Here is a 27,967-nt window from a genome sequence, read left to right as displayed (position 1 = left end):
TTTTTCCAGGTGGGTCTTTGGCTGTGGCCAGTGGTATGGTGGGCCTCTGGCTAAATCTTGTGGGCCTGTGCAGTTCTTTTCTGGGTGGGCCTTTGGCTTGGGTGGGTATGCAGGAGCCTCTGGGGTCGGGGCAGAGCCCTTGCTGGGATCTGCCTGCAACTGTGCCAGTCTGGGCCTCACAGTTGCTCCCCAGGATCTGCACGCACTTACCAATGGAATGGTGGGCCTCTGGCTCTTGTTGCTATGATTTTTAACAAACTGTTATCTGGTAGGTCAGTTAAAAAGAGGAAAAGAAAAGAGTTTTATCTTCATTTATTCCTTCTCTAATACTTTTTTTTCTTTTTCTTTTGGTGACAGGGTCTCACTCTGTAGTCCAGGCTGGCCTTGAACTCATGTAGCCCAGACTGGCCTCAAACTCACCATGATTTTCCTGCCTCTCAGCCTCCTGAGTGCTGGGATTACAGGCATGTGCCACAATGCCCAGCCTTGATATTTTATTTATGTGGATCTAAGTATCTGAAAAACTTCTTTGACTATTTCTTGGAAGGTAGTTCTACTAGCAACAGATTGCCTCAATTTTTCTTTGAGGGAACATTTCTCCTTAACTTTAGAAAGATAGGTTTTTGGATATAGAATTCTGAGTGGAAGGCTTTTTCTTTCAATACTTTAAATATTTCACTCTTCTGTCTTGTGTGCATGATTTCTGAAGAGAAGTCTGATGTAGTCTTATTTCTGTTCCTTTTCTCTCCCATCTGAATTTTTTTCACGATTTTCTCTTTATGTTGATTTTTTGCAGTTTGAATATGATATGTTTAGGTGTAGCTTTTTAAATATTTATTCTGTTGCTCATTTGAGACATTATCATTTTTATTTCCAGATATTTTATTTGGCTATTGTAAGGCCTTTCACTTCCCTTCTTATTTTTCTCTTTAAATCTTTGGTCATAATGAGTATGTTAGCCAGGTGTAATGGTGCACACCTATAATCCCAGGAGCCAGGCATGGTGACACACACCTGTAGTCCCAGCACTTGGGAGGCTGAGGCAGGAGGATTGCCAAGAGTTTGAGGCCAGCCTGGGCTACATAGTTCAAGGCTGGCCTGAACTGCATAGTGTTGTGAGACCCTGACTCAAAAATAAATAAATAAACAAACAAACAAACAAATAAATAAATGTGTGTGGTTACAGTAGCTGTTTTAATGTCCTTTTATGGCTAATCTCTGCAATATTTACTTCTGTATCTATTGACTGATTTTTTTCTTAGATATCTCGTTCATATCTTGAGGAGTGAGAAATCTGATTGTATTCTAGACTTCTTAAATTTTATGTTATTGATAATTGTATTTTTTGAATGGTAGATGTTTATCCTGTGAAGCTTTTAAATTACTTGCTGGTACCAATCTAGATCAGTTTCCTTGTTGCATACTTATTCTCCAGAGATGTTTTCTTAATACGGATTTGTACATTCATGTATCCTTATTTGATTCCCCCATTAGTCTGGAAGTTTTATGAGATCACAGGTGATTTTTCTTCCAATTAAATATACACAAAGGCAAAGTGACTAGAATATAGATTGTATCCTGTGAATATTGGGGTATGTGGGAGTGAGTGGATGTATGGGTGGAAGGCTGGTAGGAAGAATGAATAAGGCCGAGTATGGAAGGAGGGGAAGAATGGAGGGGAAAAGATGGGAATGAATTGTGACCGAGTAACTTATACCAGGAAAAGTTTTTAGTGCCTTATACTTGTAAAAGTACATAAAAATTTTCACGTTTCAGTTCTGTTATCCTCACTGATAGAAAACAAATACTTCTCTGTAGGTGGCAAGTGCTCTTATGTAAGGCATTTTTCTGAAGGAAAAAAAAGTAATGGAAAGGAATTATTTTGAACATTTGGAAGCATTTATGTAACTTGAATCTCATATTGTGGTTTTTAAAACATGCTTTTCTTTCCAATTATTGGATATATGCTCAATTTATACTTGCATGGATTATTTTTCCTCAGCAGTATTACTGTTAGACTTATGGGGCCTTGTTTTATATGGTATGATTGATATCAACATGCCAGTCAAGAATTGGAAGATGGGTGCGGAGTGAAACAGTGGCCAACACTGTGACTTTAGCAACAACATTTGTATTGTAGAATAATTAAGACTGTGACAGATGCAGGTAAAAGTATAGACCAAATGTATATATCTCAACTCAGCACTGGAGACTTTTAAGTGGGAAAGGGTTTTTTATCTAAATATATTTTTTAAATGACCAGGTGACCACCCTACTCACTGATTTTCCTTAAACAGATTTGAAAACTGAATTTATCTTTCCCAGAGTGTTTTGAATACACATTTACTACCTACACCATCTGAGCTTCTTGTGGTCTTAAGATACTAGAGTTAAAAGATCTGCTTCCCTTTACTTTCCATGTTGTAGTTTTTCTTCCACATGTGTAGTAAAAGTGATCTTGTCCTTGCAGCACTTAAATGCAGAAAGATCTTACAAGTCCCAGATTTCAACCTTACACAAATCTCTTGTAAAAATGGAAGAGGAGCTAGAGAAGGTTCAGTTTGAAAAAGTGTCTGCACTTGCAGATTTGTCTTCCACCAGGGAGCTCTGCATTAAACTTGACTCAAGCAAAGAACTTCTTAATCGACAGCTGGTTGCTAAAGATCAAGAAATAGAAATGGTATGTAATACATTTTATATTTTTATTTGTTTGTTTTTTGAGACAGGGTCTCGCTATGTAGTCAAGGCTGGCCTTGAATTCACAGCAGTCCTCCTGCCTCAGCTTCCAGAGTGCTGCGATTCTATGCCTGTGCCACCATGACTAGCTATAATACATTTTAAAAGGTTCTTTAAAAATTGCTGTTACTCTAACATTATTACAATTTTGAATCAAATGGTTTTTTAAAATTAAATATTACATTAAGATATATCTTTCAACTTTAGATTTAATTTTTATTAGTTTTAGATTTTAAAAAAATCATTAATTTATGACAATTATGTTCACAATATTGAGAACAGACACTCTTCTCTTGAGCATACAATTTGATTTACTTTTAGCCTGAAGAATTATAAAACACATTGACAGCAGTCAGCAAACAGCCCTGAGGTTGAGGGTTATTCAGCTTAATTACAATCTGAATGATATTCTTTTAAGTGAATTTTATTTACTAATTAGCTTTGTTCTTTCAAACAGTAATTCAGTTGATTGTATCTAGTTTATGCCTGACATTTTGCCTGCTACTGGGAATTTAATGTTCAAAAGACATAAGCTCTGCCCCTCCAGGTCCTCTCAGTTTTGACACATAGATAATTGGAATGAACATTACACTAAGAAGAAATACTCAACGTTTTATAGAGTAATTCCTGTTTAGCCTAGTAGTGTCGGGTGTGGGGTGTATGTGTATTCTTGTGTGAGCAGTAAGCACCTCGCAGTGGCTAGTGTGGCTGCATGGCAGGAATTGGCTGGAGGCTGAGTCTGAAGAGACAGAATCTAGATCCTGAAGGGCCATGTATGGAAGCTGCATAGTGTGATTAAAATACCAGCAAATTTTGTCATGCTTACATTAGTGTTATCACCAAACCTTGTTGAATTTCTCATTTTGTTACTTATTGTTTAATGATGTATTTGAGAATCATGTATCTGATTAATTTTATAAGAATCTGCAAATGTTTTAATGAAGTGATATATGCCCAAATTCTCAATCTTCCTTAAGTTATTTTTTATTTTAGGAAGAATTTTTTAATGATGAAAGTAACTCACGGATAGATGCTTGCTGTAAAAATTGAAACAGTATGGACTTCCATAAAAAATTGTTTTACCTAATATTTTCAAATTGCAAAAGTCCCTATATGTTCTTCTAACAATTGAAATAATATAAAGCTGAAATACCAGAAGGTATAATACCAAAGCTTATAAAAATAATAGACTGTGACCACGTTGATATATTCCAATATCTTTTTAATGTTTTAAAATTGTAGCTGGGGATTAAGCTCAGTGGCACCATGCCTGCCTGGCAAGCTCAAGGTCCTAAGTTCGATCCCCAGTACAAAAATTAATTAATTAATTAATTAATTGCCCTTAGTAGAATTATATATAATGATTTCTGATTTCTGTTAATTTAAAAATATTTTAAAGATGTTTACTCTAAATTTTGTAGCTTATTTTCTATTCCTATAGTACATTAAAATGCTTCTAAAATTAATTTATTTCACCTTGACATTTATTTATTTATGTATATATCTTTATCTCCTCAGTGAGATGTAATCCAAAATGCAAGGGCCATATTACTTATTTTTGTGTTTCTTCAGCTGTACTACGCAGAGAGGGGATATTCAAATAATTTTTTTCTAAACTTAACATTTTGTTTTGAGATAATGGTAATTTGCATCTAATTTAACAAATAATACAGAGCAATCTCATGTACCCTTTACTTGGTTTCCCTCAATGGTAATGTCTTGAAAAACTATAATCTGATATCACAGTCAAGATATTGACATTGATTCAAGCAAGAGACAGAACATTTCTATCCTGTGATCCACTGTGTTGCCCTTTGTAGCATCATTTGTGTCCCTCCTTAATCCTTTTCAACCATTAATCTGTTCTCCGTTTCTGTAATTTTATCATTTCAAGAATGTTATATAAATGGAATCATATAATAAACTTTTAAGATAAGCTTTTTCACTCAACATAATTCTATGTAGAGTCCTCCAGGTTGTTGCATCTGTCATTGCTTGTTTCTTTTGATTGCTGGATCATATTCCATACTATTGGCATAGCACTGTTTAACCATTCACTCACTGAAGATTGGTTAAGTTGTTTCCAATTTGGAGGCATTACAAATAATGTTACAAGTGTGTGTGGAGGGGGAGGATGCATAAGTCTTCATTTCTCTGTAAATGCCCAGGAATGCAATTTTTAGGTTATATATTAATTGCATGTTTTTTTTAAGAAAGTGCCAAACTGTTTTCCCAAGTAGCTACCATTTTGCATTCCCACCAACAATGTACAAGTTATCTAGTTTATCTGTATCCTTGCTGGCATTTGATGTTGTCACTATTTTTTATTTTAATCATTCTGATATGTGTATAGTGGTATATCATGGTGGTTTTAAAATGCTTTTCCCTAGTGGCTATTGTGATGGAAACTCTTTATGTGTAATATTTGTCATCTGTATATCTTCTTTTGTGAAACATCTTTATATCTTTGGTCCATGTTCTCATTGAATTGTTGCTTTTCTAGTCTTCACTATAGAGAGTGTTTATATATTCTAGATACTAGACTTCTATCTAATTTGTCATTTTCATATATCCTCTTTCACTTTGGACCTAGTGATTTTTATCCTCTTAACAGGTTCTTTCTCAGAGTAAAATTTTAAGTTTTGATAAATTCGAACTTAATGATTTTTTTATGGATCATGTGTAAGGTTTGAGCCAAGGATTTTTTTGTTTGGTTGGTTTTGTGTCCAATTGCTCTAGTACAATTTGTTGAAAAAGCTGTATTTCTGTTATTGAATTGATTTTGTAACTGAAAAATAAGTTGAGCCTATCTGTATGGACCTATTTTTTTGTCTTCTGTTCTTTACATTGATCTAAGAGTCTATCTTTCTACTAATACCACATAATCACTATTATTGCAGTTATATAGTAACCCTTTAAGTCCATCTACTTTATTCTTTTTTGAAATTGCTTTAGCTATTCTAGTCTTTTTGCCTTTCCATGTAAGTCTGAGAATAATTTTTCTATATCTATGAAATAAAATAGTGGGATTTTGGTAGGTGTTCCATTAAACCTATATACCAATTTGTGGAGAATTGATATCTTTACTTTGTTGAGGCTTCCAGTCCGTGAACACAATGTGTCTCATTTTCTTTTATTAGCTTTGTGTAGTTTTCAGCATATATATTCTGTACATGTCTTATTAGACTTATACCTAAAAATATGAAACATTTTTTCATTTTTAAAATTACTTTAAAAGATATTCTAGTTTTAATTTTGCTGTCAATGTGTTCATTGCCAGTGTATAGAAATATAACTAATTTTTGAATCTTTATCTTGTACCTTGTGACCTTGCCAAACTCATTTACTAGTTCTAGGAATTTTTCTGCAGATTTCAAATCACTAATCTTACCTTCCTCTTAAGATACTGGGGAAAAAAAGCACCATATTAAACTTAAAGTAATAAGAATAAACAAAATAATAAAAATTAGACAGAAATTGAGCCAAGAGAAAACAGAGAATTTTCATCTCAGTAGATTCAGAAAAAGCATTTGACAAAATCCAATACCCTTCCATGAAAGACACTCAAAACCAGGGAACAGATACTTTCTCAACCTTGTAAAGAGCATCTATGAAAAACCTACAGCAAATACCATCAAACCAATCATCTACATAGAAAGGAATGAAGTTGGTTCTCAACTTCATGCCATACATAATGATAAAATTAATTACAGATCTGTATGTAAGACTTAAAACTATAACACCCTAAAGAAGAAAGCATAGAAGTAAATATTTGTGACCATGGGTTCAGTAACACTTTTACAGGTACATATCAGAAACATAAGAAAATAAAAAGAAAGAAAAAAATGATCAAATCAACTTCATAAAATAATTTTTGAACCCTCCTTTTCTTTTTTGCTGCAAATGATATCAATAAGAAAGTGAAACAATAATGCACAAAATGGGAAAAAACTCTTGCAAACCATGTACTGATAAGAGGTTTGTATTAAAAATGTTTAAAGAACTCTTAGTACTTATAACCCAAATAAAAAGATAAGCACAGATATCAGTAGATATTCCTCTATAGAACAGACACAAATGATCAACCAGCACTTGTAAAGATACTAAACATCATTAACAGTCAGGAAAGATCAAATCAAAACCATCACATTTTACCAGCACTAGGGTAGCTACAATAAAAAAGATGATTAAAACAAAAAGAAAAACAAAAAACATTGACAAAGATGTGGAGAAAGTGGAACCTTCTTCACTCATAGTGGGAATGTAACATAGGCCCTCTTGGAAAACATTTTGACCATTCCGCAAAATGTTAAAAATAGAATTATCATAAAGCCCAGAAATGTTAATCTTAGCTAGCCAAAAGGAATAAAAGCATATATTTGCACAAAAACTTGTGTACAAGTGCCACAGCATTGTTTATATAATTACCCAAGTGTATAATAACTCAAATGCTACTAATTTATGAATGGTTGTTTGTGATATATTTGTGCAATAGAATATTAGACAATAAAAATAACAAAATACTAATACCAGCTAAACTATTGATGGCTCTTGAAAACATTACTCTAAGTGAAGAAAGCCTGTTAAAAAAGGCCACATGCATATCGTATGGTTCCATTCATATGAAACTCCCAGAATGTGGCAAATCACAGAAACAGAAGTAGATTAGGGATTGTTGGGGCCAAGGAAGGGAGGGCAGGTTGACTGCTAATGGGTACTGAATTTCTTTCTTGGATGATGAAGTTCTAACATCATATCATGGCAAAGATTGTACAACTCTGTTAATATATTTAAAATCATTGAATTATACAAATAGTGAGTTGGATGGTATGTAAGTTATATGCTACTAAAGCTGTTGCTAAAACAGTGATGTTCCATTCTGTACTCTTGCTGGCAAAAGTATATGAGATTGCTATTTCCTCCTTTTAATGTTCTTCAACACAAACCATCACATTTGCCAGTGTAGTAGACTAGAAGAATATCTGTTAGACTTTTCTTTGCACCCAAAAGACAGTCAAAAATATCTCGATACATTTTTACTTTATCTAGGTACGTTTTTTTATTGTCATAATTAGAATGGGGAAGCGCTAGAAGGATCTATAGGTAGATCAGGCCAGGCATACTGATGAGCATCCTGTAACACATAGTGCAGCCCCACACACCAAATAATTATCCAGTCCAAAAGGTCAGGAATGTTAAGATTAAAAATCTTTTAGACTGCAAATAGTATCTTGTTTTAGTTTACATCTAACTACTAGCAAGGGTGAATATTTTCCATATGCTTACTGTTTGGTTATTTCATTATAAATTTTCTGATCATACAAGTAGTTCATATTTCTCATCAATTTGTTTGAGTTTATTAGTAAAAATGTTAACTATTGAGTCTTCCAGTAGTTTCCTTTCAAAATTTGAATAAGTTTATATTAACTATCAAAATGTTTATTTTTATGTGGTTAAATTTATTTTTGCATTACATCTAGCTTAGAAAATTCCTCGCTTGTTTATCTGCCTAACTGTCCGCCACCTCAATAATTTAATTTTAATTCATTTCACTTTCCTGGAATTTGAAGTTTATTCTTTTCATATGTAACTTTTTAATGGATATAGAATTTATTATTATGTAAAATATGAGATAAGGAATTTTAAAAAATAATAATAATGGCTGAGATTTCTCCTTTTGAAGAGAAATTTGACACAGCATATATTAAGCTAGGTGGGATAAAAAATTTGGTAAATGTAGAATTTTTTAATTTATTACAGTAAAAGACACATTGCCATTAATCTTCCTCAAAATACTCCTCACTTCAAACACACTTATCCCATTGTTCTCTCCACTTTCTAAAGTAGTTTTGGAGTCCTCTTTCTTCTCTTTAGTCATGCTGTTCTGGCTGCCTTGAATAAATGCAAAACATTTACCTTTCTTGGTTAATTTGACTTTGGGGAAGAGCCAGAGGTTGCATGCTGCCAGATCCAATGAATAAAGTGGATGAGGACACACCTTGATACTTTTTATTTGACAAAAATTTCCATAAACATTTTTAATTGATTTAGCACAGCAAGGCAGCCATGAAAAGACACTTATACAAGAGAACTTCTAGAACTGCTTTAGGAACTGGCAAGAATGATGTAATAAGTGTGTTTGAAGTGAGGGAGGAGTATTTTGAGGGAGATTAATGGCCATATGTATTTAACTGTAGTTATTTTTAAATTTTTATTAAAAACGTTCACTGTAGTTTTTTATCTCACCTCATAATCTCTTTGCATTATAGCTAACTTAGAAAATTCCTCCCCTCTTTACCTAGCTAACTGTCCCTTTCAAACGGGAAGTTTCCCACAGGTTTATGTTTATAATCCTTAACTGTAGAGTACAGTGATACTCCAGAAGGTGTTTATAACTTGCCTGACTGAAGGCAGAGCAGTCACAGATGTTACCATAACAGTCTTGCAGAAATATATAAAGAAATATCAAAACTGGAAATAGACATTGGTTGCAGTTTGGGATTAATGAGACTTGATGTAAGAAGTTTTCTGATATGATCAGAGATGGAGAAAATGACACTATGTGTATGTGTGCTATGTAGATTTATTAAGAAAGAGACACAATTTCAAAGAAGTTAAAAGTGGTTGTCAGTTTATAATATACTACAAAAGCTTTTGAGTCCTTTATAATTTCAGTTGCATGAAAGGGAATAAGTCTAGATATGTTCCTATTATTATACAGATGGAGAATGAGTTAGATTCTGCTCGTTCTGAAATAGAACTTCTCAGGAGTCAGATGACAAATGAGAGAATCTCCATGCAGAATCTAGAAGCTTTGCTGGTGGCCAATCGAGACAAAGAATATCAGTCTCAGATAGCACTTCAAGAAAAAGAATCTGAAATTCACCTTCTTAAAGAACACCTTTGTTTGGCAGAAAATAAAATGTGAGTTGGCTAGCAATATAAGAACATAAAGTCATATTCTTAATTTTTGGTACTTTATAGATTAGTAGAATTTTAAAGTTGGACTCTAGATAATTTAGCTCCCATAATTTGCCATTAATTAACTTAAGGATCAGAAGTATTGTGATCTGCCTAAGATTTAGTATCATTATCTATTGTTTTTATCTTATCTGAGATATTTAAGTTGAACTATCTTTGCTGATTGTTTCCAACAGTTCTGAGTATAATAGAATGTCTGATCTAAAATATTGCCTTTAAGAAACATAATCAGAGTAGAAGAAAGTAAGCACCCTGAAACCACCTGGTATTGATACCTAGTCTTTCCATTTGTCACATAGTATTTCCTTGGTACCTAGAAGTTTATACTGGGTACCTGGAAAAGCTGAGTTCACAAAATTTCAAGCATTCTAGGACCATTAATTTTGACCTTTTCTGTTGGTTTTGCTTTTTAAAAATTTAAAAAAAAATTCTTTTAGAATCTCTGGCTTCACTAGCATTTTATTATAAGAATCTTGGCTGGATAGTGAATGTTTCTTTTATTAAACTTGGTTACTTGTCACAAAATTAATAGGGTTCTTTAGCCTCTATTCTTAGCTGTCCTAACTATAACACTTTTTCATTCACCTTCTACTCCACCCTTGCATCTGAGCCTGGGACCTGGGGAAGCATAGAAATCATGGTCTCAGCAATCACCCATTCCTAGGAGCCCCTGCAGGGCACATTTCTCTCAGAAACTGCTCTTGGGTCTTATTGTCTGTGCCTGAGTAATTCTGTTCAGTTACTGTAGCGAGGCTTTGTAATACCTTCAACTGGTTCTGCAGGATCTCTTTCTCCAGCTGGTAGGAGGAAATCTGCTTAGGGAAATGTGCCAAAACTCCTACCATCAGGGGTACACTCTGTTTTAGACTCACTGGTACTATCACTTAGAGCTGGCTAGCATGATTAAACTTTTGTGTTCTTAATCTTTAACGTTTAGATTTCAGCAGTCTGTACGCCATCTTAAAAGTAAGCAAAGAGCATAGAATGTTCTGTGCAAGCAGCATTCATCTGTTATTATCTTCCTCATGATAGTGTGCCTTATCACAGGAGTTTGGAGGGACTGTTTAACTTTAATGAAAATTCTATTAAATTAAAGAGTTTTATGCTTGTGTTAGTATGTACATTAAATTTTATTTTAAGTATATATAAAGCACCTGATTGAATTAACACTTACAAAACAGAACATACGTATTAACTGTGGTGCTAGTGAATTCCAGTGTTATTTGATGATACTGGGTACCGCTTAACAATTATGTAATACTTTAAAGTGTTTTCATAAAAAATTATTTGCAGTTAATAGGTAATATAGATAGATACTGCATTATCTATCTATAGATGCCTAACCTATATACATAGGGATACTGACAGAAAATATTTAAGTAATTGAATGAGGACAAGAATTGTTTAGGCTTTTCAAGGAGGCTAGTTTGTAAATTTAAAACATCTAAAATTAGCACATTTTACATGTACTAATAAATCTGTCAATAAAAATCACAGTGTGACTTAGATACACCTAAGAAACATTGTGAACGTGGTTTAATAAACTCTTAAGTCACAGCCATATTTTGGATTTAATCAACTGTCATTCTTCTTTTACACAGGGCCATCCAGAGTAGAGATGTGGCCCAGTTCAGAAATGTTGTAACACAACTGGAGGCTGATTTAGACATTACTAAGCGACAACTAGGGACAGAACGTTTTGAAAGGTAAGTTTATTATCCATGCAATATTTAGCCTGAAAAGTATTGTTTAATAGGTTATTTCATGATGGTTAGATTTTTCTTGAGCTATAATTTTATGATGTTTTAATAACACTGACACAAAATTTAAAAGTGTCACTATTTTATTCTAGGGAGAGGGCTGTCCAAGAACTTCGCCGCCAGAATTACTCAAGTAATGCTTACCATTTGAGTTCAGTGAAGCCAAATACAAAATGTCATTCACCAGAACGTGCTCATCATCGATCTCCTGACCGAGGCCTCGAACGATCCCTAGAAGAGTAAGTCCATTAAAGATCCATCCTCTTGGAAATATATAGCACTATATACAGTGAATATTGGAGAGAATGAGGAAACTCAGTGGGCAGTGTACTGCTAGGCAAGATGCTGGGCAAGATCATTGTTCTGTCAGCACCAAAGAGCCCACTGTCTTGTGATACCTCTTTATAACTATGTCCTTCTCTTCTCTGTCCTATCAACAGACAAAATAATTCCTTCATCTCTATAATTTTGTCACTTTAAAGATGTTATTGATAGAATTATATACAGAATGTAATCCTTTAGAATGGCCTTCTTTCATTCAGCATGATGTCCATGACATCTATCCAAGTTGTTGAATATATCAGTAGCTCATCCTTTTTTATTGCTGAACAGTGTTCCACAATATTAATGTGCCACAGTTTGTGAAAACTAAGTGAAAAAATCTATCCATTTTCCTTTAAAGAAGCTGGGGAAGAAACTTAAGTACTACTGAAGTAAAGCCAGAATACTTTTTTACACCTGCTGAAATAATTAAGTTAAAGTACTAATCTCCCTGATTTTCTTTCTCTTACAGGAATCTTTGCTATAGAGATTTCTGACATGCAGAAAGATTCTTCCCATACTTGGAAAGGTCAAAGTTAATAGGTGGATTTTTTTTTGCTATATGATTGCATTTATCTTTTGAATGCTTGATGATGTTAAATGTATTTATTAATGTTGTGCCTCTGAGTCTTTGTTCTTGTGTGCCATATCTCAGTGATCAGAGATGACTTATACAAACAAAAGTGCATATGGCTGTCTCTAGCCATACAGTAATAGTGAGTGCAAAATCTGCTCACTTTATTGGACACTGTTTGTCACCTATCCAGAGTAAATAAAGAAGCTTTAAAAAGAAGGAAAAGTGTTTTTACAAAACTGATTTCCTTTCCTTCCTTGGTATCTCAAATAATTAGTTGTTTAAATATTTTTCCCTTTGATTTATGTTATCATGGCTGGAGAAGTTGTGCCCAAATAGCACAATTTACCAGTAGTAGCCTAGGACCCAATATTGCACTTTGGAACCAACCTGACCTAAGTTCCATGCCACAATCTGACTTCAAAGCAGCAGAAAATAGGAGTGTGTTTGGATGTTAAATCCATACTATTATATCACTCAAAGACTGACATGCATCTTCTACAATTGTGTTTACTCCTACTAGTTTTAGAAAGGTAGGTGATGATATATGTCAAGAATGTAAGATTTTTAAAAATTTGTATTTTAAAAAGTTTTCTTTGAAACATTAAAGTACTGCAGTCAACCTAATTCCTGTTTTAGTATTTTGCCTGGGGTGGCTGTATGTAATCTAGAATAGCATGGTTTTCCCATGTCCCCCAAATCTCTTAAATCTCTTATCTGTCCATAGATTTTGATTTGATGACATTGCACCCTGAGCACTACTATATTTTACTGGTGTTCGCTATTTGTATTCTTGCCATTTTAATAAAAATACAAGTGCTGTCATTAATAGTATTCATGTGATGTAGACAGTTTTTCATTTTATCTAGTGATTATTTAATATGGCTATAATTATGTAGGATAGTGCCCTGATTTAGGTCTTTTTGAATCATTAACAGTTTGATATTTTACTATAAATTCATGCTATATATTTACTTTAGTTTGATTTTTAAAAGCTTTCAAGTCTACTTGTGTAGTGTAAGATAGTCATTGCAGATTGGTAAAAATAAAGTGAGTAATTTTAAAAAAGATGCCCCTTTATGAACATTTTAAGGAATAATATTCAAAAAAGTAGTTCTGACATATATTCAAAATAACCTTTCCTAGGTGACTCTATAATTTTGGTACTAGATCGTCACAATGTTAATTTTACTCTATTCACCCAGAAGAATTGACAAAAGGCTGAATGTCACCTGTGATATGCACTGAACACGTTATGTGTAGAGGGCAGTATGTTAGCAGAGGGGCATGAAAGAAACAAGAATGAAATATGTAAGAATATATTTCCATACTTGATTTAAAGTATGCTATGCTAATTCCATTAATTACAAATACTTAATTATAAATACAATACTTAAAAGAAAAATTATATACTAAGTATAAGGGGCCAACATTATCCAAAGCTGAGAGAAACCTCAATTTTGTTCTATATTAAAACTTGAAAGAAAAATTGTTTTTGTTAATGTAGTGTTTAAGCACATTTGTTGCTTTAAATGAAATTCTAATTTCTTACTATAAATATTTAATATCTACTTGATATAGTGGAAACTACCTAATACAAGCACAATACCAAAACTATATTACAGAGAAAAATAATTTCTCTTGGATCACAGCAAAAAATAACTGAAAAATAGTTCTCAAGTCTCAGTTGTTATGTGGAACATGAAAGGTCTCCTGCTGAAGTAAGGGTGTTTTGAAAGAGAATTGTTGACCCTTTGAGCAATTTAAATATAGAATATATTGTATAAAAAGCCTATTTTGAAATTCTATGCACCACCAGAATTCTTTTAGTCTTGTCTAGTCTTGTTTTCTTTTTCTTTCTCTCTTTCTCTTTCCCTTTCCTTTCCTTTGTTTTCCTTTATCTGACTTGTCATCCAGCTTTCTATCAGAAGTAGAAGCATGAGAAACCATTCTGAAGGTCATGAGCCATGGTTTCAAAAGGAATAGATGTTATCTTTTTGATCTTTAAAACATTACTACTAGTGTTCATCCCTTTATTATAACTTAGCAACAATAGGCATAATGAATTAATTGAATATGTTTTAATAATAATATCAGCTACATAAGACAGATTGGAATCAGTTAAAAATGTTAGTAATTTAAAGAAAATTAAAAGTCATGTAAAGAACAAGAAAGAATATGAGTGGAATCTACAGATTTAAAGTCAGTTATGATTCCTAAGCAGTTATTACTTCAGAAATTATTTGAAGTTATACATCCAGTTACTTTAAAATATATTTTAAAATATCATTCTCATATGAGTCTGCTACTTTTTTCTTTCCTGTCTTCCAACACATTTTCTCATTTCTGTGACCTTTCATAGAATCCACTCAGCTCCCCAAATACTGTGCTCAATGAAGGATTCTTGCATAGACAGAAATAGTTTACAATTCAATTTATAAGCCTTATTTACCTTTATAAGGTAGAATGATAGCTATTAGTTGAGAAAGAAGAATCTTCAAAACACATGTATTTGTAGTCTTTTCCATAACAGCAATCATAGCAAATCATAGGTTTTTGAATGGCACAAACTCATATTCAAAGTCAAATCATAAGCTATCCAGAATATAACTTCTTAGACTTTTGTTAGCTCTGAACTTCTCAAGTAAAGAAAAACTCTGGCCTGCTACTATAAGAAATAAAGAGCTCAAGAAACCACTTTTTCAAGCCCCAAAATGTGCTAATTCTTTGCCCCTTAGCTTGTTTCTATATAACCAGAGCTAGACTAATTATCTTTAAATTTTCTGTAATTTCCCAATTAAATTTAAGAACACTTAATATTTTCATAAAAGAAGAGTTATATTAAAGTTCAAAGCATCATTATGTCAAGATTTTATGATCTCCACGTAATACTGAATCTCACCATCCCTATCAATATCCTTTGAATTAACCCTATTCCAAAAATATCACTGACAAGATAATACATGATAGGTCAACTTGAACTCACTTTTTTTTTCTTTTTGTGGTACTGGGGACTGAACACAGAGCCTTCATACTTATACAGCCTCAGCCCAGTTTTATATTTTATTTTGAGACAAAGTCTTGCTAAGTTGCCAAGTTCCCAAGTTCCCCAGGCTAGGGTCAAATTTGTGATCCACCTGCTTCAGCCTCCCAGAATGCTGGGATTACAGGCTTTCAATAAATTCTTTAATTGAAAATGTATTCCTTGATTTTTAAAGTAATATATGCATATATTATATTAGTGCATTTGAATTTAGAAAAAGATATTTCTATGATCATAAGATTACAGAACCAGAGGGTATTTTTATAATCTTAACATCAGACCATATCTATTAGGTGCTTCTTAATATTTTGTGTTTTAACAGAATTGATAAAGTAAGCAACATTTACAATTAACATGATAAACATGCAATTTAAAATACTCAAGTTTGAGCAAGTAATAATTGGGCACCTTCTATTAGACAAGAACTATGCAAAATGCTCATAAATAATAGTTCTTAATCCAGAGTATAGCTTTATGACTCAATTCCAAAGAATCCAACCAACACTGTTCTTTTTGAGTTTTGAGGCCTAACTTAAATTGATGGTCATTGTATTTATATTTAGTTAAATTATTTTATACTTGTCCCTTTCAAATATTTCATTTTTTTCTTGTAGAGTTAGCGTAATTTTATTATACTGCTTCATTTGATTTTCTATGATCATAGGTGATTTCTGCAATATTACAGTACTTATCTCTTTTCTGGCATTGTATTTTGACCCTTTGCTTTTTACATGTATGACAATAAATGGCCTTTCTAGTCTATGTTACTGAAATGAATTGTGTATCTTTGTGTGCTATAGTGGTAACCTCAGAAAGTTTTAGTGAGTCAGACTTGGGTTGCTCTGTTATAGTATGTTCTTTAAACAGCACAGTCCTATCCTCACAGAGTATTATGGAAGGGTATTATCAAATAGCCTATTTGACCATCTATTGATTGATTTATTTTTACAGAGCATCTGTGAAGTTGTTTAGAGATGTACTGTAATTACTTATGCATCTTCATATGCACTCAAGCGATTTGAAATACATTGCCTAGTTGATTTTTTATCTTTAATGCTGACTACTTAGATTATTTAATTTTATAACATTTTTTGAAATGTTTGCATCTTCTAAATTCAAGAGCTTAGAATGTTCCCAAGCACATAGTAATTTTCAATAAATGTTAATTGTTACTACACTATCTCCATCACTTATTCCATGGAGAAATTGGAAAGGATGCAGAGAAGTCCTATGTTCCCTTTCATTGATTATTTAAAATACTTAGGAATGAATTTCCCAAAATTATCAAGCATGTCAGGGCCATGACTCTCCAAGAATTCTTGTGTATCATAAGTAGTACTTTTTATTTTTTTTATTTTTATTTTTTGTTTTTTTGGTGCTGGGGATCGAACTCAGATCCTTCCGCTTGTGTAGCAGGCGGCGAAACCACTGAGCCAAATCCCTGGCCTTAAGTAGTACTTTTTAAACAGGTTTAAGTCTTTATATGTGCTAGGTATCGTAAATGTCCATTGGAGATTAAAAAAACCAATGAAAACATTGCAAATCTCTCACAATAGAAAAGCAGTGATTTTATTCTTATATATTCTTATATATTAGTATTATCTCTTTACCATGCTTTCCCAGATTTCTTGGCTCAGTAAGACAGCATTTGCATGAGGGAGGTCTGGCCTGACTGATGTTTCAAACACAGCATGTGAAATAGTATTTCCTGAGCTAACATCAGTAAATGACATAATGCTGACAATCAAACATGCTGGAAGGTAAGTCAGAATCTGGTTGTGCTATATTATGTGGAGAGGTATCTTCTCTGTGGCCCCACTTTTTCAATAATACACTCATTATTTCCTCCAGTGTATTTTTTTGTGGTAAAATGGTCTCACCATGTGATGCCATCTGCCATGTTACAGTGCAACTAGAAGGCCCTCACCAGAGGATAGCACTTTTATATTGGACTTCCAGCCTCCAGAACTGTGAGAAATAAATTTCTTTCCTTTACAAATTACTCAGTCAATGGTCAATGGTATTGTGTCACAGCCACAGAAAACAGAGTAAGATACCATTCAGGCGAAAAATGATATAGATGTTCCAGTTGATCATGGGCTTCATGTAAGCTAATGAAAATGTGACTCCTTAAAAGTTAATGCTATTGGGCCAGGGATTTAGCTCAGTGGTTTTGCCACCTGCTGTGCAAGCGGAAAGACCCGAGTTCGATCCCCAGTACCAAAAAAAAAAAAAAGTTAATGCTATTGTTTATTAAAGAAGTAAAATGATCAGTACAAGAATATCTTTGCTGTAAGCAGTTTGTTTCTATGAAACAGTGCAGGGAAAGGTATTAACCAAGGATAGAGATTGGCAAGGTAGATAAGGTAGAACAAGAAAATTAAACCAATAAGTCCTCACTTTCTCTTGATATGTCTCAATTCTTCAGCTATTAGATTGAAAGATAAATGAAGGCAGAGCCTTGTCCTGTTCACTGCTTTATCTGTCACACCTTGGTCACCACACTTCCTAGGTCCTGGTTCAGTATCTGTTAGTATGAACGAATGAGTTCAGAATCCAACGCCTTTACATCACATAGTTGTACAGATCTTATATGCCTGCAAAGTCAGGATACTGTTTAGAAAAATTGCTGTTTAGAAATATCCCTGTTATTTTCATACTTTGTGCCTTATTCATGCTAATCCTGTCCTGGAATGCACTTATGATCTCTTCTCTTGATAATCAAAATCCTACTCAGTTTATATAAAATTTCCTTCATCAACTTAACATTTGCTAAACACTTGTTGGGTTCTGTTCAATTGGGTTACACACATAGATAAAGGACACAGTATTTGCTTTGCAGAGTTCATAATCAAGTTCAGGAGACAGATAAGCAAGTAGAAAAGTAGGTAAACAGTATGATAAAGTATACACAGTTTGCTCTAGAAGCATGGAGTAGAGAAGGGATCTCTAAGATTAAGGAGAATTAGAGGGACTTGCAAAAAGCAAGTATTATCTGAGTTGAGTCATGAGGGATAAAAGAATAGAACTGTGTTCTAGGAACACCATCAAGGTCTGAAGGAGTTGAACAGTCTGGATAATACGAATAGGTCAGTAAAAGAGTGTAAGGTGCGAATCTGGGTGAGGGAGGGGAGAGGTTAGGAAGAGCCTAGTGTGATATGCAGAGTGTCAAATTTATCCTGAAAGTTTACAGAGTTCCACTGTAAAATTTTAACTACAGAAATGACCTATTCAGTTTTGCATTTTTGAAAGATTACTATAGATGCAAGAATGGAAGTGGAGACAGACCAATTGAATGGCTATTGCTACCAGCCCTAAAACAAAAATACTGGGAATAGGGAAGTATGGCAGATTTCAAAAATACTCAGCAGTTAGGACATGGTAAGCAATTGAATGAAGAATTTTAAAGATCATATTCAAGGTTTCCAGCATAGGCAGTTTTAAGACCTTCACTGTCTAAAAATGAAATATCAAGAAATAGTGACATAAGTATTATATGTTAGAGACAAGGATTCTAAAATAATCTTGTATAAAAGGTAGAAATGGTTGCCTCTGGAGCAAGAAAAACAGGTGTGGGAAATGAGGCAGGCTGAAGATTCTTAATAACTGATTTGAATCTTAGGTAACTTTTATAAAAGTTAAAATGAATAAATATTGTTTTTGTTTTCATTTGTTTCAAGATAAGAGGTGAAAGACAGATCAATAGCTAGAAAGCTTTTGAAATCTTTTCTAATCTCATAGGGCCCAAATTATTTTATCTTTCTCTGACCCTCTCATTAAAATGTTTACTTTTGTAGCCATTTATCATATAATGTCATATTTTACTCCCATTTTTGTACGTTTACCTTTTCTAATAAATTTGAGTATTTTGAGGGAAAGGAACATAGTTTTGTCAATTTTCATTTATATCCCCATCTCTCCTTTACTAAAAAATGCTTTATACATAACAGATTATCTCTAAACATATGATGAAATATATGAAATACGTATGAAAAGAATGTTCATGTGTTTTGGCTTTATTTAGTCAATATAACAGGGATACTGCTTCTGTTTTTCTGTCTCTCACCATGCTGAAAATGTAGGCAGATGCTTAATAAATGTTAGGATGATTGACAGGCACAGTGTCAGAGCTCTATATTTTGAACAAAATAACCAGTTTGTGTGCCAGAGCTAATTTTTCAAAATAACCTCCATTGTTCTGATGTGCTAGGGAAATAAAGTGGAACATAGTTGTATCTTTTCTGTCTTTTCAACAGTATATTTAATTATCATTTTCTTAACAAATGTTCACTCTCTTATTTGTACACATTAGTGTCTATTTGTGGTGTTTTCTGATGCTAGAACATAAACAATTTGTTCCTGTCCCTCAGAACATTTTCTCTGAGTTTAATCTGTCCTTTTTCTTCCAGTTTTCTAGTGGTTTTGAGATACAATTCATACATGATAAATTTACCTATTTAAAGTGTACAATTCAGTGGTTTATAGCGTATTCGCAGAATTGTGCAGCCATCACCACAATCTAATTTTAAAGAATGTTTTTGTCACACACAAAAAATCTTGTATTCATTAGTAGTCACTCATTCCCCATTCCCCTCCACACACACAACCCTCTGTCCTAGGTACCTACTAATCTACTTTCTGTCTCTATAATTTTTCTAGTCTGGATATTTCACATAAAAGAAGTGATATAATAGATGGTATTTTGTGACTGGCTTATTTCACTTAGAACATTTTCAGGGGCTCTTCATGTTATAGCAGATACTGGTACTTCATTTATTTTTATTGCCAGTTGACATTCCATTATATAAGTATATTGCATTTTATTTATCCAACCATGAAAACCTTTGAGTTGTTTCTGCCTTTTGGTTACCATAAAATGCTATTAACATTAATGTAAATAGTCTTTGTATAGGGACTGGGAGTTTAGCTCAGTGGTTCTGTCACCTGCCTCGCAAGCGCAAGGTCCCAAGTTTGATCCCTGGTACCAAAAAAAAAAAGTCTTTGTATGGACATACATTTTCAAAATTCTTGAGTATATACCTACAGGTGAACTTGCTGGGTAATATAGCAAGAGTTTTAAGTACCACAAACTGTTTTCCAAAGCACTTGTACTATTTTACATTACTATCAGCAATATATGAAGATTTCAGTTTCTCCATATCCTCTCCAACACTTACTATTATCTGTGTTTTTATTATAGCCATTCTAAAAAGTATGAAATGGTGTGGTTCTGGTTTGAATTTTCCTAATGGTTATTGATGTTGATCATCTTTTAATGATTTTAGCCAAAAGACTTAAGAAGTGGTCTACTAAGAGTTTTATCTCTTTAGATCTATGATCCACTTTGAGTTAAGATATTTTTAAGATTTTTTAAAAGATATATATATCTTTTTATACATATCTTTATATATATAAGATTCCCTTATATATAATAAGATATATATATCTTTTTAATATATATCTTATTTTATATATATCCTTTTAAATATATATTTTTATATATATATGGGGATCCAAATTCTTTTCCATATAGATATCCACTTATCTGAACATCATTTTTTTGGTAAAGACCATTGTTTTCCCACACCAAATTGGCTATGGTACCCATACTGAAAATACGTTGATCATAAATTTTATAGTTCATTTCGGTATGCTCAAGTCTACCTCATTGATCTGTCTCTCTCTATGCCAGTACTGTTTTCTGTACTGTAGCTTTGCAGTAAAATTTGAAATCATAAAGTACAATTCTTGAAACCTTATTCTCTTTGTTTTCAAGATTCTTTTTAGCTATGCTGGGTCTTTTTAATTTCCATATGAACTTTAGTATCTGCTTATCATCATCTTCAAAAAAATCCACTAATTTAGTTAAGAAATCCTTAGGATTTTCACTCCTGTTGTTTTCAAGTAGAGATAGTCTTACTTCTTTTCCAAATAGGTACCTTTTATTTATTGGTCAGAGATCAGAAGAACAGAAAGTTGTTTGAAATGAAGACAAAGGCCAGGCTCAGGAGGCTTTCATTGGGAAGTGCATTAGCAGTTGGACTACATACCCTGCATATTATGCTCTGGTAGAAAATTTGCCTGTGTTTCACCCGTGTTCTGAGACTGGAAGACTGAGATTAAGGGCAGCCAACTGATTAATCATGCTATGGCATGGGTAGTTCTACTGGCTTTTGGCTAGGCTTACAATGAGAAACAGGAGCAAAAGGCTCATTTGAAAAGTTATCTGTTTCACCAGAATGGAAGTACCTGCAAAATTGGGGCACAGGAGAGCATGGTTGCTGAAAAGATAAGCATTTTTAAAAAGCCAAGAGCCAGGCATTGTGTGGCATGCCTGTAATCCCAGCACTCAGGAGGCTGAGGTGAGAGGATCACTATAAGTTTGAGGTCAGCCTGATCTGCATAGTGAGTTCAAGGCTGTCCTGAACTCTACATAGTGAGACTCTTTTTTAAAAAAAAAAAACCCACCCCAAAATAAATAAACAAACAGGCAGGAGACTGGGTACTTTGCATCTGGAGAATGGGAAGGGTGCCTATCCCACTATTTCTCCCTTTTGGAATGGAAATGTTTATCCTGCACCATTGTATCTTGAAAGTATTTAGCTTTTTTATTTCTACAGGGACTCACAGTAAGAGTTTGCTTTGAGTCAGAAAAGACTTTGGACTTGGACTTTTTAGCAGTGTTAGAACTGTTAAAACTTCAGCAACTCTTAGAGATGGACTAAATGCATTTTGCTTAGAGATGCACATGAGTCTTTTGGGAGCCAGGGGTGGAATGTTCAAATCAAGCATGACTCCCAAAACTCTTATGTCCTCAAAGTCAAGGCTTTGGAAGGTAAATGGGTCCTACAGACACTATGGCTGACATGCTGTTGGAAAGTGGGGCCTGGTCTAAAGATGTGGGTCTCTCTCCCAGCCGCTCTCTCCTCTCTGCTTCCTGGCCATCATGACATGGCAGCTTTCCTCTGCATGGTCTGTGCACCTTGTCTTTTCTACCTTGGAGGCTACTGAACATGGACTGAAACTTCTGAAACCATGAGCCAAAACAAATCTCTTCTCCTTTAAGTTGTGGATGTTGGGTATTGTGTCCCATTGATGAAAAAGTGACTAAGACAAAGTATAATCCCTTTTTTTGGTACCAGGGATCGAACTTAGGACCTTGTGCTTTTGAGGCAGATGGCAGAACCACTGAGCTAAATCCCCAGCCCCCAATACCATAAATTTTTATTTTTTATTCATCACAAAATATTTTCTAATTTCTCTTGTGATTTCTTCTCTGACTCATTTATTATTCAGCAATGTTTTATTTAATTTACAGAGTTCCTCAAATTTGCTTCTGTTTTTTTTTAATTTCTAACTTTACAGTGGTCAAAGAACATACTTCACATGATTTCAGTCTTTGAAATTTTCTCAAGTTCGTTTTATGGCCTGATATATAATTTATCCTGGAAATCTTCTATGTACACTTGAGAAATTGTGTATTCTACTGTTTTTGTGTGGAGTGTTCTATAGATGTCAATTATGTCTTGTTAATTTGTGGTGTTGTTAAAATTTCTTATTTCCTTGTTGATCATCTGCCACTTGTCCTTTCCATTATTTAAAGTAGAGCATTGAAGTCTCCCAGTATAATGTGAAATATTATTGTTTGTCTGTTTCTAATTCCAGACCTGTCAGTTTTTGCTTCATGTATTTTGGGACTCCATAGTTAGGTGCATATATATGTATATAATTGTTTTGTCTGTGTATGTATTGACCTTTTATAAAATCTCTCTTTACTTTTAGTAACATTTGTTTGTATGCATGTGTGTGCATGTGTGTGTGTATGTGTGTGTGTGTTTTGCTGGGGATTGAGTCCAGGTACTCATGAATTCTAAGCATATGCTCTTTACTGAGCTACATCCTCATCCTTCTAGCATTCTTTGTTTTGTCAGATGTGTTATATTTTTTGTCTTTTAGGCCCAATAATATAGTTATATGGATATTGTTTTATATAAATGCTTTTTAAAATCAGTTAAGACAATATAGGAAAATTTCATAGTTTTCCATAATTGCCTGTATACTTGCTTCTACTAGAACTCTATTTTTGAGCATATTTGAATTACTCCCTCTTGTCACTTTCTGTCAGCCTAAAGAACAACTTCTAGCATTTCTTGTAAAGCTTATTTGCCATGAACAAATTCTCTCCATTTTTGTGTAACTAGAATGTCTTTTCATTTTTTAGAGGTCATTTTTCTAGACATGAGAATCTGGGTTTAAAGATTTTTTTTTTCTTTTAGCATTTTAAGTATGCCATACCACTGATTTCTGACCTTCATTGTTTCTAATGAGAAGTAAGCTGAAGCTTTTCAAATATAACAGCAGAGGTATCAGCTGTTAATCATGTTGGGGTACATAGTGGGTCATTTTTCTCTTGCTGTTTTCAAAGTTTTTCTTTTTTGTCTTCAGCTTGACATTTTGACTATGATGTATCTGGGTATGCATTTTTTGTGTTTATATTACTTGCAGATGGTTGAACTTATTTCACATGTACATTAATGTTTTACAACAAATTATATAACTTTTAACCATTATTTCTTCAAGTATATTTTCCACTTATCTTTCTCTCCTGTCCTCTCATGTTCTTATTGCATATCCGTTACTGAGATGAATGGCATCCCACATTTCTTTGAGGCACTGTTAATATTTTTCCATTTTTTTTTACTGTTTCTCAGATGGCTAACTTTCAATTGTTTTTCTTTATGTTTGGTGATTCTTCTGCCACTGCAAACCTACTGTTGATTTCATCTAGCAGTTTTTCATTTAGGTCGTTGTACTTTTCAACACTAGAATTTCCAATTGGTTCTTTAAAAAAACTCTACCTATTGTTGATATTCTTTATTTTATGACACATTGTCATTTTATCCTTTTTAATTCTTTAAAACATAATTTCTTTTAGTTCTTTGAAAGTATAATATCCACTTTGAGGTCTTTTTTTGCTAAGCCCAACATCTAAGAACCCTCAGTTTTATTGCCTTCTTTTCCTCCAATTTTTTTACTTTTAAAAATTTATTTATTTGCATTTAAAAGAAACTGTTGACAAAGAATAATGGAAATAATCTTGAACTAGTGGGAAAAAGAGTCAACACTACCAAAACATGTTTTTTTTCAACTGAACAAAACCTCTTAGATGTTGTCACTGATATCAATGAAAAAACTGACTGCTTCTTACTTTTCTAAGCACATGGCGATATAATGAACAACGTTCATCACCTCTGTTCTTTCCTGAATATACAAAAGTTAAAATACCAATTTAAAAACTAATATTTTTCTCTTTAAACATTTCTTACAGATACAATTTCAGTAGTCTCATTTAATAGTGGTATAATTTATGAGACTTTTCCATTCACAAGTTAAGCAATCCACCCAAAGGGAACTGATAATCTGTAGGCTCACAGTGCAAATTAAAAGTTCAGGAATGCAGCAACTGACATTTCTAAAATACAAAATAGATAACAATTCTTAGAAAGTTCATGCAGAAAGCTTTGCTAAGCAGATGGCCACAAAACTAGAACATCTGATAATTCTGCTGGCAATATCAGTAGGACTCCCAATATTTCTTGACAACTTGAACTCTCATCTTAGGCTTTGTATTTGGCTTTTCCAGTTTTACTAATGACACAAACATGATTCAAATCCTGGAAGTATTCATGATAGTCAAAGGCATAGTCAAGAACAAACTTGTCTGGAATTTCAAACCCAACAAAGTCTAGCCTATATCCAACACTTCGAGGTGTCCTTTTCATAAGCAAGGTTGCGACCTTGACCATCTTTGGATTATATTGCTTGACCAAGGAAAGCAATGTTTGCATTGTTTTGCCGGTGTCAATTATATCCTCAATAATCAAGATATTCTTTCCAGTTAAAGTTGAGAGATCATCTCCACCAACTACCTTTATGTCCCCTGTTGACTGGTTATTACAGTAGCTCTTGGAGTCTGATAAAATCTACAGTCATAGGAATGGATTCATCTCAGTTTCTATTCAGTGCTTTAATGTAAACCAGCAGGTCAGCAAAGAATTTATAGCCCCTCTTGAAAACACAGAGAGCTACAATGTGATGGCCTCCCATCTCCTTCATCACATTTCGAGCAAGCCTTTCAGTCCTGTCCATAATTAATCCATGAGAGATAAACACCTTTTCCAAATCTTCAACATAATGATTAGGAATACAAAATAAATCTAGGTCATAGCCTGGTTCATCATCACTAATCGTCACTATAGCAGAGAAAATGATATGCCCCATTTATTGCCCAATGAACTAAAGAGAACTAAAAGAAAATTCCACAGAGCATGGGGTTGCATTCCTTCAGTCCCAGATACTCAAGAGATGGAGGCAGGAGAATCACTTGAGTCCAGGAGTTAGGTGTCTGGATGGGTGACATAGCCAGACCTTGTCACGATGCTGGGGCTGCGGGCCGCCATAACGAAGCCAGCTGGCACGCGGGCGGGTGGCAGTCTGTAGAGAAGGAAGCTGGCCAATGGAGGAGCCAATGGAGGCGCTAACACTCGCGCCCCCTCGCGCTTCGTGTCTTTCCTCCAATTTTTTAGTGGTCGAGCTCCTCACAACTCCATTCTGCGTCTTCCCTCAGGTATTTTTTAATTATCTTAATTTACTTTTAGAATTTAAACTGTCAGAGTAGATTTTCATTTTTCTCTGTTTTAAGTTGGTTTTTGGTGGGGTGTTTTTTGGGGGGTGTTTTGGGGTTTTTGCTACAACTACTATTGAAAATAGAGGAATAAGATGATACTGATAAGGGATAAACAGGTTCAGATCTTAGAAGAATATTTGTATTTGATGTCCACAAAGATAAAAGGTCCCCATTTATGAATACTAGAAGTCCCTTCCTTTGGAGAGATGCTCTTCATTACTGTTAGTAAGGGATGCAGAGAGGTGTGACGTCAGAAGTCAGACAAGGGCAGGTAGAAGCTGAAGCTGAGAACAATTCTGGAGGGAGCTGATGTTGCTGGAGATGCTCTCCTTATGAGAAAGACCAGATTTTCAACTGGTAAATGAGCATCATTGTTCTTTCTGAGTCCCTTCCCTTTCTAAGTGTCTGTGATCTAGTACTGAGGGAAAACCTGTGTCTCTTTTTGTCTTAAATTTTTAGTGCTCTACTTACAGGAAGCTTTGCATCATAAATTTACCCATTTAGTAAAATGGAGACCAAATCTCATAAAGTTTCAACAAAAACAAAAAAGACAAAAATATATAAATACTTTTGTCCCTAAGTAAATGAAGAATTATATTTTATGTTTATTTTGCTATTAGAGTAAATGGTATACACACCCACACAACTTTCCTATAGATTTCAATAAATACTTGTTGCAGGAGCAAATGAATGAATGATCTTCCTCAAGACTTGCCTGCAACTAAGCAATCACTGAAACTCCATTTCAGTCCAGTCAATCTTAACATATTTCCTGTGCTCTGCCAAATGATTGATAAACTGCATGCCTGTCCATTGGCAATATGGACTACTCTGAGGGAATTCTTCAATTGCATTTACATTATTTCACTTCTCTCTGCCTTTTAAATTTTTTTAATTAAAACTTTTGATTTAAAACACTTTTCTTTGAAAGCACAACATAGTTTCAATAACTTGATGTAATGATTTATATAATTGCTTATTCACATTAAAAGCAGGAAGTAGGTCTTTGCAGAATGGAGGTAAAGGCAGATCTGTAAAGGCAGATCTGAAGAAGATGGTCACAGCAGGAAACAACTCAAGAACCCTCCCTTACCTTCCCAGAATTGTAAAATTTAGTCAGGTTAAGTCATGATGAAACAAGTCTCTCTGACCATTCTCAGGACTTCTATTTCAAAAAGGACAATTAGTCCTGGGTACTGTAGGTGTTAATATCAAAACTTCAATACATCTATTAGAGGAAAGCCATATCCAATGTCTTCTGAAAACATTAATAACAATTACACAGACTGGGGGGAGAGAGAAAGAGAATGGAGAGAATGTCCATAAAAACCCAGAACTTTTAATGGCCTCTTATAAAAAGTTTGAAATATAGTTATATTTGTAATTGGAACAGTGTATGGCCATTTCACCCTGAACGTGCCCAATCTCATAATTAGAACATTGCAGTTGCTGTAATACAGGAAGAATTTTTTTTCTCCTAATTCTGAATCTTGATTGAACTATGGCTATTGCTGTAACTATTTTGTATCTGAATGTGATAGCCCTCATCATAACATCTTTCAAATCCTTGTGCTTATCCATAAACTCAGTTACTCATGAAGTTGGATTGTTCAGAGACAGTTTCTCAGCTTTGGTTTAGTGATTTGTGGTTTTCATCAAGCTCCCATCTAACAGTCAGTTTGTCTCCAGAGGTTTTGAAATAAACATTTCACTGGGGCAAGTGGCTAATTCATACATGAAGCAATAGAGTAGTATCTTCTTTTATGGCAATGAATGGCAGATTTATAGAGGCTAATTCTGAATGAAAAGAATGAGTAGGAATAATCTATTTGAGAAGTTTCCACCAATCATTAAAACCAGACAGG

At 33.8% G+C, this 27,967-nt stretch overlaps 1 protein-coding gene and 1 pseudogene across 8 annotated transcripts in view; one reads left to right on the top strand and one right to left on the bottom strand.

The window, feature by feature from the left end:
• Tsga10 (testis specific 10) overlaps window positions 1-17,417 on the top strand; it is a 120,692-nt gene extending 103,275 nt beyond the window's left edge. For 3 of the 8 annotated variants that reach the window (XM_021258061.2, XM_021258062.2, XM_004921078.4), the window contains 5 exons: window positions 2,471-2,680; window positions 9,458-9,660; window positions 11,319-11,423; window positions 11,570-11,716; window positions 12,271-16,177. In XM_021258061.2, the coding sequence (XP_021113720.2) occupies window positions 2,471-2,680; window positions 9,458-9,660; window positions 11,319-11,423; window positions 11,570-11,716; window positions 12,271-12,295 (690 nt within the window). In that variant the 3' untranslated portion in view covers window positions 12,296-16,177. Of the gene's footprint in view, window positions 1-2,470; window positions 2,681-9,457; window positions 9,661-11,318; window positions 11,424-11,569; window positions 11,721-12,270; window positions 16,178-17,038 lie in introns of those variants that run through there. The other 5 variants (XR_015448154.1, XM_087203459.1, XM_021258060.2 and 2 more) reach the window with 5 other exon arrangements.
• Window positions 17,418-24,975: 7,558 nt separating this feature from the next.
• Window positions 24,976-25,811, bottom strand: LOC101725126 (hypoxanthine-guanine phosphoribosyltransferase pseudogene; annotated as a pseudogene).
• Between the last annotated feature and the right edge of the window lie 2,156 nt (window positions 25,812-27,967).

The sequence above is a fragment of the Heterocephalus glaber genome, unplaced genomic scaffold, assembly GCF_053883595.1.
Source record: "Heterocephalus glaber isolate CG9 unplaced genomic scaffold, H.glaber_assembly_v1.0 deba00000470, whole genome shotgun sequence".
Lineage (NCBI taxonomy): Eukaryota > Metazoa > Chordata > Mammalia > Rodentia > Bathyergidae > Heterocephalus > Heterocephalus glaber.
This window is presented reverse-complemented; position numbering and strand designations above follow the sequence as displayed.